At 44.7% G+C, this 12,678-nt stretch overlaps 1 protein-coding gene across 1 annotated transcript; it reads right to left on the reverse strand.

Annotated features, from left to right (window-relative positions):
• Positions 1-4,339: 4,339 nt before the first annotated feature.
• ATP5PO (ATP synthase peripheral stalk subunit OSCP) lies at positions 4,340-7,733 on the reverse strand. Its single transcript, XM_080560359.1, has 7 exons — positions 7,412-7,733; positions 7,236-7,286; positions 7,040-7,150; positions 6,636-6,765; positions 6,407-6,519; positions 4,821-4,907; positions 4,340-4,519 (listed from the first exon to the last, which is right to left on the reverse strand). Exons 1-7 carry the CDS (start codon positions 7,439-7,441, stop codon positions 4,406-4,408), a joined length of 636 nt encoding a protein of 211 aa, XP_080416485.1. The 5' UTR covers positions 7,442-7,733; the 3' UTR covers positions 4,340-4,405.
• Positions 7,734-12,678: the final 4,945 nt, after the last annotated feature.

A 12,678-nucleotide genomic window follows, 5' to 3' on the forward strand; every position in this document is an offset into this window, starting at 1 on the left:
CTGAGCCCGTTGGCTCCCTCCAAGCCAAACTACGGCCTTGTTGCACGAACACAGTGGGTGATGGAAAATACGTCTCGTGTCAGCTCCTTGCCTTGCTCCTTTGCAGTCCCACTAGGTTTTTGTTCTGCGTGTGTCACGTGCACAGTAGTGCTTCTGTCCTGTAATTAATTATGTCCTTTGGAAAGCACTGCCCTTCCCTTCCCCTTGACCTCCACCGAAGCTCAGCTGTGTTAAACTGGGCTATTCTGGGGGCTCCTTTCTAGGCTTCTGCCTCACAGCTCAGATGGCAGCTGCTCAGTCATCTCGTGCAGCTCTGCAGCCCTGACTCAATGAAGCGCTTAAGCTGATGCTTACCTTTAATTCATGTCCCAGCTAGTACAAAGGCGTAGAGAGCTAGCTGGATGCCTCTGGGCTTTGCTGGAGGTGCAGGAAGGAGTTTGAAAGGCTTCCATAATGTAGAGCCTATGTTACGAAGTTGACTCAAATGCTATAAGGACTGGAAGGTTGCAATAGGTAACCAGAGCGTCAAACAAAATGTCAAGGTTAAGATAAAAATCAGCAGTAGTTTATATTCTTTGCAGATGGATCTGTTTTCTTTCTTATCTTCCTGAAAGTGAATGGTCACTGGGTGATAGCCACTAAACTCTCCAGAATTGTATTTACTGGGCAAATCATAATTTACATACCTGCAGATCACAACACATTTGGAAGCACTGTAAAAATAATAAAAATAATAATAATAATAATAAAATGAAGCTGATCTTGGCTCAGAAATACCAAGCATCTCACCAAGATTAATGCTGGTAGGAAGGCAGTCTGTGAAGCCCTGAGAGGCTGCATGCAATTGGTGGTCCGACTTGGGCACCTTGGCAGACATAGCACGTCTGAGCTGACACTAAGCCAAATGACTGATAAATTACAGAACTTTTTTCTAGATGCACTTAATTATTATATATTTTCTCAACATGAGTTTTTATGAGGGAACTTTTTAAATGTTCATTTTAGAATTTTTTTACCCTTCAAAAAAAAAGAAAATCACTTTTTGTTACATGTGAGTTGGGTTGGGTGGGGGGACATTGTGGATAATGCAGTTTTTGTAATATTATTAAATACATTTTCAAACCTAAGATGTGACAAATCCAGACTTTTACTGCAACAGTGGTGTCTACTTTCATGCTGCTCTGTTTGCCACTGTGATATTTCAGTTTGTTCAAATGGAGCAGTCAAAACCCTTGAAACAGAAAAGCTGGGAATCAGGTGAGCTCACCTTAGCTTTGAGGGGTTTGCTCTGTATGTACATTCCACGTGGATCCTGGTGTTTGTTCAGCCCAAACACTCCTGTCCTACATGCATATCAATGTATCTATAGTTAAATACATGCTTATATATATATATATATATGTGATTATTTGTATATATAATATAAAAACACAGCTACTTTGTCGTTGTCAAATACTGAGTAAATCTAACAAAAAGGTTTATAGGCACACAGTTTTGTTTGTTCCTTTAAATATTTTAAAATAATGGCCATCCTTGGGAAATTATTTTTTCTGTACATATGTGGATATATTTAGGACCTAATTTAAATGAATAAAGAACATGTTAAACTAGCCTAGTTGCTTGATATAGTTGTCAGAAAAAGGTTCTGCTGCAACTGTAGGTGAATTCCTCGTGCTTCTTGTAGCGCTGCAAAGTGTTGCTAACCCTGGATTTAGCATTCATTTCTGGGATCTCAGCCTGTTGTGCAAGTAAAGGGAGTTGTTGCTTCCTCTGAGCCCTTCTGTCAGGCTCTCAGGCAGCAGCTCCTGGCTTGCACTGTGAGCACAGATGACAGGAGAAGGCTGGGCTGCAGGAGAAGAGAGGAAAAAAAAAAAAGGAAGGAATAGAGGCAGAATGAAAACATAAGAGCTTGGTAAGCAGCAGGCTCTTTTCCCCTCAAAAAATGTGGGGCGGTTTGTCCAGCAGGTGATGGCCTGGCAGTGAAATCCCTCCCAGGTACAGTGGCTGCTCCACAGGGCAGGGCCTCGAGGTGAGACCCACAGTCGCCGGGAGGAAGGGAGAAGGTCAGGTGCAGGACCACCGAGCCCTCCTGGTGCTGGTCTGGGCGCCTGGCCAACTCGCTCTCTCAGCTCTCTCTTCCTCTTGCTTTGCCTCATCAGGAGTAAAATGCAAAGCCTCCCCCATGGGGATGGTTTTCCTGATGGGCTTTGGCTGAATGATCAGCAGCAGCCTCGCCAATGTTCTCCTGCTGTGGCTGATCACAAAATATCTCATGAGAAAGTTACCCAGCACCTTCGCTTCAGCCTGCGAGGAAGGAATGGAAATGCAGGAGACAGGGCAGTGCTTTTGGCAGTAACCAAGTGTCTGCGTTGGGTTGAAGCTCTTCCTCCTGTCCAGGTTGTAATTTGTAAAGGGTTAACGCTTTTCAGCAGGCTAATTCACTGTTAACAGCTTTTGCAGAACACCCTATTTCAGTCCTCAATTTGCCGGAACGGAGTTTAGATTCTACCAACCTTTGCAGGCTTTGTCATGGGTACTTTTTACTTAGTGTTGGTAAATTATTGAAAACCGTAGTATTTTTTCGATGTTAATACTTAGAATCAGGGAATACCCTCCCTGATGGTGGTGTTACTTTTTAGCGCACTTTTTGTTGCCAAACAAATGGTATCAGTTAGTTTCTTTTTCTTCTTAAAAAAGGAAGTGTTGTACTGTATGTTGTGTTCATAAGATCCTAAAAATTGCAAAGGCGTAATAAAATAACTGTTACATGTATGTCTTAAGATCTGGCCAGATAGGAGGAAAAAGTTACTTTTCCTTTTTTCAGAGAAAATATAATGCACTTGTTTTTGTTCATTTACATCATAGCCAACTATTCTACAGTTATACATCCATGCTGTGAAATTGTTTTTTGTTTGTTTAAAGCATTTGTAACAGGTATAATGAATAATTACAAATCATATACCACTGTTTCTCATCAGACAATTTCAACTGTACTTTGGTTGCTCTGAATGTGTTGTTTCCTCTGCCATACTTGGTTAAATGATTCTATTTATAGGCGATATCAAACTAAACAAGTCTTTCAGCTGCATTCACCTGTTTGAGGAATTATGCCGCGTCCCAGACTGCATTCACCGAGGTTGAAACTGCAGATCGGATTTTAGTCTGTGCAATTTGTTTGACACAGATGAGACTGTAGTTGTGCAAGTGAAATTATGCGAGAATAAACCCTCTTTTTTTTCCAAGTTTAACTGCGTATTGTTACTTTCTTGAAAAGTACTGAAGAAGAGTGATATGGTATCAAAGACATATTATATATTTAGTATTTGACAAAAGGACTACGTAGCTATAAGCCAAGTGATGACTCAGCAGTAAATAAGTTAGCAGCACTTAACACCTGTGACACACGCCACCTTTCATCTCAGTAACAGATTGTTTGCACTTGGAAAAGTGAGAGTTGACCAAATGCATAGTAAGACAGAAAAAACAGCAAACAACGAACAAAAGAACCCCCAAGAGGTGAGTGCTTAATAGGCCAGGTGTCATTGCTTTGTGCAAGTTATTACTTTATGCAGACCCTGATCTGTGGCCAGGCATGTCATCGGCAATGTTTATCCAGCTTGCTGGTGACTGGGGCTCAGCTGTATGAGAACATAGGAAGTCCCACTCTGGTCTCTCCCCCGTTTTTTGTTAATAATTACTGCATTTGGCCAGCCGCCCTGAAGTCAGTGTCCTCGCTATCCTATCATTATTAAGCAGCGAGTCCATTTGTCTAGCTCAGCACTTGCTAAGACCTGCACCTTGAGGATCTATTTCTTTGCAGCTGTTTTAGGGCTGGGTTGGCGCAATGGGACAGTGGTATAGCCAAAGTGCATGTTAACCTCCCAGCAGCAAGATTTTAGAGGGTAATTTTAGTTTAAGGCATATACATAACTCTGTTGAACTATACAGCTGTGGAAGTAAAGCAGGCCTGAAGTAGCTGTTGAGAATGCACTGATGACAAGACTGCTGAGCAGCTATTCTCACATTTTGGAAGGAATCTCCTGGTTGCAGTTTCAGCGTCAGCTCTTCCCATACAGAGAAACAGCACATGCAGCAGCAGGATCATCGAACTGCCATCCTGACAACTTCCTGCACGGGAGTTTTCCTTGGAGACTGACTGCAACTCTGTGACCACGTTTATCAGCTCATAGAGTTACTCTCTGTATCCTCCAGAGCAACATTCAGCTCTGTCACAGGTGAGCTGTGTCACCAAACATTCAGTGAAGACTGTTAAACTCACCAGTTTCATCATCCTTCTCCCCTTGCTGTGTTTTGGAATCAAAATACTTGAAACCGTCTATTCGAGAAGAAATAATTTTATTGTTTCCACCTTATAAGTTTCATTGTGAATGGACAGGACAGCTTGCTAGACAGTCTCTCTCATGATTTTGGTGAGTTTCTGGATCTTTGTCTTTGTTGACATATCCACATACTTCTCCCCAATATTGACAATCATTCCACCAAGGACCGAAGGATCAGTCTAAAGAAGAAATATTGAACAGGAATTCCATTAGCAAAAATTTGCTAACCTAGTATACAATTTTTACATTTGTAAAAAGAGCCTTATTTACGACAATTTTGCAGACGCTACATTCCAAAGTTAAGATTTTAGTAATTAAAGCATCATCAGGTCTAAAAGAAAGCACAGAAGTGTATTAAATAAAATGAATACACACCATATTTTTATTGTTTGTTCCTTTTTAAAGAAAAAAGATCAGAGAGAGAGAAGCCCAATTTAATATTAACTTGATTAAATATATGTATAAATCAGAAATCCGTACCTTGGTCTCCAGCTTCAAGACCTCTCCCTTCGCCAAGAATCCGTTCAGAGCACTTTTTAGGTCAGTAAGACTGGCATCATCCAAGGGCTGAAAGATTTGAAAAGAAGACAAGGAAAGTGAAGGACTTCAAAAAAAAATCAAATGATATAATGAGAATGCTAATTTTTCTCTTCAGATTCTTATAATGAAAGGCACTTCCAGGAAGGCAGAGTAAGCAGCCTTCTTGGACAGCAATAACCACATGACAGCACAGATTGTGTTCTCTGCATCCGTATTTCTAGCAACAGCTTAATGTTAACATCTTCAGAAAGCAAGCATATTTACTTGCCAAACTGAGCACTCAGCAGAAGACCTTCACAGCATCATTTAGGCAACATAAGAAAAGATAATTTTTGCTGTTTCTAACAGTTCAGATTATCTGCTTAAGAAAAAAGTTTGACAAAGCACAGGACAGCGACTCAGGACACGGGCAGAGAGCACCCAGCCCTGCTGCTCTCAGCTAAGTACACCTCTCTCCATCACCATGGAGGAACTCTGCATCCCTGGGGGAGAGGCACTGTGAAAACGCCCTTGCGTTCCCAGTGAGCTGCTCATACATCACTGTGACAGAAATGGAAAATATCTCACAGAGGAGCAGTGGTATTGCATTACCTGAAATGTAAATAATTTCTATTTAATAGCTAACTGTTGAGAGCTAAAAGAAACCGCCACCACCAAAGCAGGCAGCAGGAGAGTAACTTTACTTATGAATTATTTGGGAAAATTCATGAAAAGGTTTACAAAGGCTTTTGAGTTTACACATCCCTGAAGGCTATCAACTAGATTAACAGTCTGTGCTTGTGGCCTACAGAGAGCCAGTCACCCTGAGATAGGTGAGTCTTTTTACTTAGTCCACTAGGCAGTTCATTTTAGCCCCACTCAAGGGCAAAAGAGTTACTTTACATACACAGCAGGCAAGCTTCCTGCTGTAACAGACCTGGGCATGGATCCATCACCAAAGAAATTACTGAAGTGCCAGAATCCCCACATCTCCAGCCTTAACTTTACAGCTTACAGAGACATCATCTTCGCTCTCACCTTTATAAGCATCAGCAAAAAGCGTCTGCCTTTGAAAAAATCCTCCTACAGCCCCAGAATTAGCTACTTGCCCAATAACTGCATGCAGCGAATTAAGTAGCTGCTTCTTGTGAAGCGCAGTACCAAACACCACAGGCATTTTTAGTCCTCAGCTATCTGCCTTGCTCTAGCTAATAGCTGATCTGTTAGCTCTGACCTGATCAGTACCATCTTGGTGACAGAAATAAGAGCAGAGGCAGACAAGGCTGACTTCTATCAGCCATAGGGTTCACACACAGGAATTATGTTACCTGTTAAGCTGATACAGGAGGAACACATTTAATTGCTGACCAACAACTATTGGATATCAAAACGCTACCTGCAGAGAGACTTTCATCCTAGGAGAGGTGAGATTTTTCCTCACTACTCACACAGCAAGACGCTTATATTACAGAAAGCGAAATAAAACTAAAGAGGTCTGCCTTTTATGTCACTATCTGTTAGGGTCAACCTAGAGATTCCTGACCTACCTGTGCAGTGGTGACCGTGCACAGCACCTCTCCTCGGTACGCGCTCATGATCTTCCCAAAGGCAGAAACAATGCCTGGAGTGTAGCGCAAGCGACCGTTTTCAGCAAGCAAGTCTGGAAGAGGTAGATGTATTGAAAGGGTTTAAAGCAACCACTAGAAGCAGATCTGGTTAGCTACCAGTAATAACCGGTAGCCTTGGATGTTTTTCAAAATTCAAATGATTACTCACTCATCAGGTTGACAGTAATAGGGGACATCTTCTCTTTTGCTAAAGCATCATTTACAGCTTTTTGTTTAACTGTGCTCTTGGTATGAGGGTTCATAACAACACTGGACAGTTTGGGGTCCTTCAAAAGAGTCTAAGAGGACACACGTGCAACGTTATAAAAAACACAAGTTCTCCAAGCCTAAACAAACCGTCCAAGTGGGCAACAAGGTCACCCCTCGAGCAAGCCCGAAGAGATGAGAAGCATGCAGGTGGGACGACGACAGCCCCAGGTGCAGCTCATTTACGGGAGGTTTCTTTTAGGGGTGATGCTCCTCCTTCCCCGCCTGGGCCCACAGACCCACCTCCCTCCCACCAGGCAGGGGCACCCCGACACCCGGGGCGACGCGGGGCGCCGGGCTCCTTACCCACACGCGGAGCAGCTCCTTCTCCACCTGCTCCAGCTTCTTCTGCTTGGTGGCGGCCGAGTACAGCGCCGTGGCGTAGCGGCCCTCCAGCCCGTACACCTGCACGGGGGGCTGCGGGCGACAGCGCGGCTCAGGGGAGCCCCGGGACGGGGACGCGGCGGCTCCGACCCGCCCCCCGCACCCGCTCCCCGCTCACCTTGACCAGCTTGGACACCGGCCTCGCCGCCGACGTGCTCAGCTGCCGCACCTGCGGGACGCACAGCGGTGGCCTCGCACCCCCTCGCCGCCTCCCCTCGCCCCGCACGGCGAGGGGAGAGCCCGGCGAGAGCCCCCACCAGCCCCCCGCCGCCCCCCGCCGCCCCCCGCCATCACCTTCAGGGCCAGCCCCGCCGCCGCCGCCATTTTGTCCGCCCGCCCGCCGCTCGAGGTCACGGCGCCGCCCGGCCCCGTGTGGAGGCAGCGCGCAGGCACGGCGGCCGCACCGCCCCCTCTGCGGCCCGCCGGGGGATGTAGTTCTGTAGTTGTGCGCCATCGCTGTCCTCCCTCAGCGCTGTGGGCGTCCCTCGGTACGGCGCCCTCCGAGCAGCCTCGGCAGGCCCGGCTGGGAGAAATAGCCGAGGGCTTCGGCGCCCCGCAAGCCCGCGGGGTGAGGCCAGGCTTTGGTGGCTGTGCTGCTCGGTGGAGGAGGCGGTTGTGCCCGGCTCAAGGGCAAACGAAGTGGCTTTCCTCAGGAAAACCCGCGGGCAGGGGTCTGTGTGGGGGTCTCGACCCAGCACCTGCCTGCTTTGCCCGTCATAGGTCTAGTGACAAGCTGCCCGCAGCCCTCGGGTTGCTTGGGGCTGTGCTGGTGGAGGGGAGGCCTGCGGGGCTGCAGCCCCTCTTTCGGGGTCACCCCACGTCCCCCCTGCCGCCCCAACCCCTTCCTCGCTTCCCACAAGGGTCCTGTAGTTACACAACCCTGCATCCCTCTGTTCGGCTGTAGAGAGCAAGCCTCTCGCAAACTCTGCAGTGGAGAAAATGTCATGTTCCCCACAGATGTTTCTGCTGTCCTCTAACGTGGTGCCTTTGAGATACAACGAGCTGTTTCCTCCCCTCAGATAAATTAGGTCCATATATCTTCTGGGACAAAGAGATCTTCCAGGTAAAGCACAGTGTACGTAGGCAGGCTGCATTTCAGCTCTGACTTTGCCAGAGTCTCCCAGTGCGACCTTAAGGAGCTCGCTCAGCTCCTGCTGAACTGTCTTCAACAATTAAACACCTTCTCTCCCTGATTATTCCGTCTTCTCTGTAAACTAAAAGGATCAGCTGCTCACAGAGCTGTTTCAAAGTTTGAGTAATTATTTTCTGTGGTGTGAGCAGGTCAGGTGGAGGTGGTATTGAAATACGAAGCATTGCATTAATGGCAAGCATGCTACGTAAGTATGCAGGGCAGACTGGGAACACTAGATGTTGCTGTTGCTGCAAATTGAAAAATTAGTGCTCGCTAAAGCTACATCAGAGACAGAGAATTAGACTAGCACTCTTTAGGAAATAGAGTCTGAATAAGAAAGCTGGTATAGCATCCCATCAGAAATAAGATGCTATAACCAATATGTGTTATTCTGGATGCTGGAATTCAGCGCCTGCAATCGCCAGTTGTATTTGCTCTGGGGACGTTCAAAGCCACAAGTATAGTTCATGATAGCTTTTACCATTCTAACACCATTCTTCTTGATATTTTTAATAACTACAATACTAAGAAAAACACATCTAAAATGAAGAAAATGCTTTGTTTCTCTTTAAGGAAAAACATACATTGTTTATTTTTTGTGGTAATGTGCATACACTGAAACTTGGGAAAATTACAGAGAATGCATTTGTTTGAAATGGGGTCCTGTATCCAAAATTTCATTAGAGTAACTCTGAAACACTCTATGATCTTTTAGCACTCCATGATCTTTTAGCCACTATCCATCATATTTGAGCAGTTGTGACAGTCCAGTGAAGTTCCCACTGACTGGAAAAGAGGAAACATAATGCCCATTTTTTAAAAGGGAAAAAAGTAAGACCTGGTGAACTACAGGTCAGTTAATCTCAGCTCTGTGCCCGGCAAGATCATGGAGCAGATCCTCCTGGATCCTATGCTAAGGCACATGGAAAATAAGAAGTTGATTGTTGACAGCCTCATTTTTTTTTTCCTTCTACAAAGCATTTGAACTCCCTGTAGTGCCTCTCATCATTTGACATTTACCTCTGTCCCTTGTTTCAGTGTGTTCATGTAGGTCCAATACCACTGAGCACTCAAGCACGTACTCCAATTACAAGCTCCTCCATGAGAAACAGCTGGAAGAACATCCACTTGCAGGTCTGTTGGTTTATGTGGAGGTCAGTGCTTGTGGCATTGTAAACTCAGAGTACTCATTCTTAGGAAATATATTGATATTATAAGCATCATAACAAGCATTCTCCTGCTGAGACAGACTAGATTGAAATCCTACTAAATATATCCTCTCTACTTCTATTTGAGAAATCTTCAAAATAATTTGAGTTTAGATTAATTTAAACACACTCTGGTGCTTATTGAAGACATGAACTTCACACATGCCCAGCAGCCACAGAGCTCACTGTAATCAGCACTTGTAAGTCTCTAGAAAGAATGTGATAATTCTTTATTATTCTAGCAGTGGGGATGTGTTTCAAGCAGGGCCCAGCTGCATGAGCCATCATAAAACTCGTAGTAAGACAGACCATTCCACAGAGAGCTTGCAGCACGTAGAGGTAAAATGAGATGAAGCTTGTAACAACACATCTGGTGTCCCCACGATCATGAGAGCATATCTGTTTATTTCCACAAAATATGCCAAACTTAGCCTCCACCAAACTATGGCCAACTCCTTCAAAAAACACATGAAATACCAAAAACCCCTCCAGTAATTAAACTAATGACTCAAAATCTTTAAGGAGGTTAAGAACACGAAGTGCTTTAGACCCTCACCTTGAAAATCACCTGAAACTTTAGCTTTCACCCTGTCTGGAGCGCTCCTCTGCACCTGCTAGCCCGTAATTGCAGCCAGCTGTTTCCCTTTGGCTGAGCCTGGTATTCCCATACTCAGCATGGGAGGGTCCCAGAGCAGCCGGGGTGTAGCTGCAAACAAGTTCCTGACCTCTGCAAAAAGTTTATTATTTACAAGAAACAGAGGAGACTTCCACTCACAGTGCTCAAGTTAGGTTCAGGGAACGTGGCACAGAAATCTATGACCTACCTCACCTCTCTGTTGCTACTGTGGTTTTGCTCCTGTGGCTGCTGGAGGAAGCATTTTTTTTTTTTTTCTCCTTTCAGGGGCTGCCCTTTTCTTCCCCAGAAGCAGTGAGTGCTCCTGCTGAATCTAATTCACTTGGTTGTTTTTCGTACCTTTGCCCTGCAAACTGTTCTGCATGGGCAGGTAAGTGCAAATGCTCTGTCACACGGGCTCCCTGGGGACTAAGCCGTCGCAGGTGGAGTGACCCGCACACTAAAACCTAGCTTCCTAGGCAAGACCTGACTCATTTTGCCATTAACAAAAGCGTTTTTCACTCAGTAACAGCAGGCAGAAAACATTTTCTTTTTTTTTTTTTTTTTCCTTCCAAACTGGCGAGAACGATTGTAAAACCACATAGATTGTTAGGGGAATTCAGAATAGGAGCAGCAGCCCTATTAATTGAGTTAGGATGCTGAACTCACTGACCTCAGCATCAGAGCACTCTACTGAAAATTATTTGTAGGGATGTTTGCAAAACCAAGCACCTGTGCCTATATTTTCCTGCCCACCAAAGAGGATTTCCATCTAGCACTGCTATATGATAAAATGATAAGTCATTATGATGTTAATGTGCCACGAGCACCCCAGAAGTATCACATGTATGATAGTTTATTTTCTGTGCTGCCCTAGTAATCTGTTGTAAAAGGGAAAGAAAACCACAATTAAGTACTTCTAGCTTCATTGGCAAAATGTCTGCTCTGAGTCTCTCTTAGGATAATCTAATAAGCCTGAAAAATTGAGGTTGAGCTATGACATGATTTTAATAGATCAGCAAAATAGGCACTAATCAACAAGGTCTTATACTAGAGAAGGTGATGAGGGCTCACATGGACATTTGACCATTTTAGAAGATGTCCACAAAATATTAGTTGTAAAAATAACTTTTTCTGGAAAATATACAAATAATTGGCATGTTCTGGTGTAGGTAAGTGCTAACAGTTGAGCTTTGCCATCTCACAGATTGGCAGAGTAGCAGCTAGAACATTGCGCTGGGACTCGGGAGAGTTGGGATCTATTTTGAGCTCTGCTTTGGGCCTGCTGATTGGCTTCTAATTATTCTGCACCTCAGTTCCCCCATCTGTAAAAAGGCAAGAATGAGACCAACATCCTTTACAAACAGCTTTAAATTCGGTCGATGAAACACGCTTTATTAATAGCAATGATACCTTCTCACACACGCTGACATTAAAAAAAACCTGTAAATTCACAACTGTCAGTCAAATTATGGTAATGTGCAAGTGGCTATGGAGAAAATAAAGTAGAGGAGGACCTTCATGCCTGCTCCATTACCGCTGTGGAAAGTGGGATGTTAATCCTTGTCCCACCTCTGGAGTCAGAAAGGCAACAAGTGCAGGGAATTTGAGGTTTTGGTCCATGTACTGGAGGTCTGTCACAGGAACGACCACTGAACCGGCAGGCTCAGCAGAGATCCTTGACTGAGCAGGCCTAGAACATGAGCCACCATTTCACCAGAGATAGCTGGCAGTCTAGGTACCTCTTTAACAGGATTAAAAGTGCACCTGTAAGTGGAAAACATCTCTCCCTTCAGTTTAAACTTGTGCCAGATACTGGCTTGAGTCGTACCAGGGTAAGTCTCTGAAATGTTCACGTCAGTGGTTTTTCTGCAGAGCTGAGACCCCAGGCTGCCATCCACTTGTCGTGTGTAGGTCTTTGTATCTGCCTTGAGCTGAAATCAGCTGTCCTGTGTGTGGATGCAGGGATCTTGCCGAACAAACATATTGCAGCGTTCTGTATCAGACAGATGCCTCGGCAGATTCTGGTTATGTATTAGAGCTACAGCTTGCTCGTTGCCACAAGAGGGAAGCCAATACTAATAATATAACTGCGTTCATGTAGTAACTATGGTTATTGTGGCAAGATTTTTATCCATTTCAAGGCTGTTGCATGTCTCCTCTTTCCTTGTAGCAAACTTGCATTTGATCGTATGTCAGCAACTGAGAAACATTATTCCACATTCCATTTGCTCAATGTCCTGTGAAATGAATTTCATGGATTTGCCTGCGTCGTTTGAACAGTGCATACATAAACCTGAAAGAGAAAGTAGGGACGAAACTGAGCTGGTTGTTTTCATAGCAAATCTGAACAGTCCACATGCAAGAAAGGGGAAATTTGGTGGGCACGGCAGTTGGTAAAATAAAGAAGGTGTTTTCCCTCATTTGGCTGAATATGGAAAGTTTATTAAAGAGTATTCGAGGAGCCGTAGACATAACTATTTCTAGTAGCTCTCGCCCTGTAGTAATGATAACTGAATTCAGCAAGTCTGCTGACTCTCTTTAGCCTGTTCTGCAGTGTTTGTGAGCACCTTCTTTACAGATTCATTTATTCTGGTGAGCCTGATCT

This window comes from Anser brachyrhynchus (assembly GCF_964034855.1).
Source record: "Anser brachyrhynchus genome assembly, chromosome: 1".
In the NCBI taxonomy this organism is placed as follows: Eukaryota; Metazoa; Chordata; class Aves; order Anseriformes; family Anatidae; genus Anser; species Anser brachyrhynchus.

Bases quoted from the DNA above. Each gene is read 5' to 3' on its own strand.
- ATP5PO (XM_080560359.1), bottom strand. From the start codon at position 7,441: ATGGCGGCGGCGGCGGGGCTGGCCCTGAAG. The intron at 7,287-7,411 runs GTGATGGCGGGG...TGCGTCCCGCAG, and splicing joins CGGCGGGGCTGGCCCTGAAG to GTGCGGCAGCTGAGCACGTC. The intron at 6,766-7,039 runs GTAAGGAGCCCG...GTGTCCTCTTAG, and splicing joins AGGAGCTGCTCCGCGTGTGG to ACTCTTTTGAAGGACCCCAA.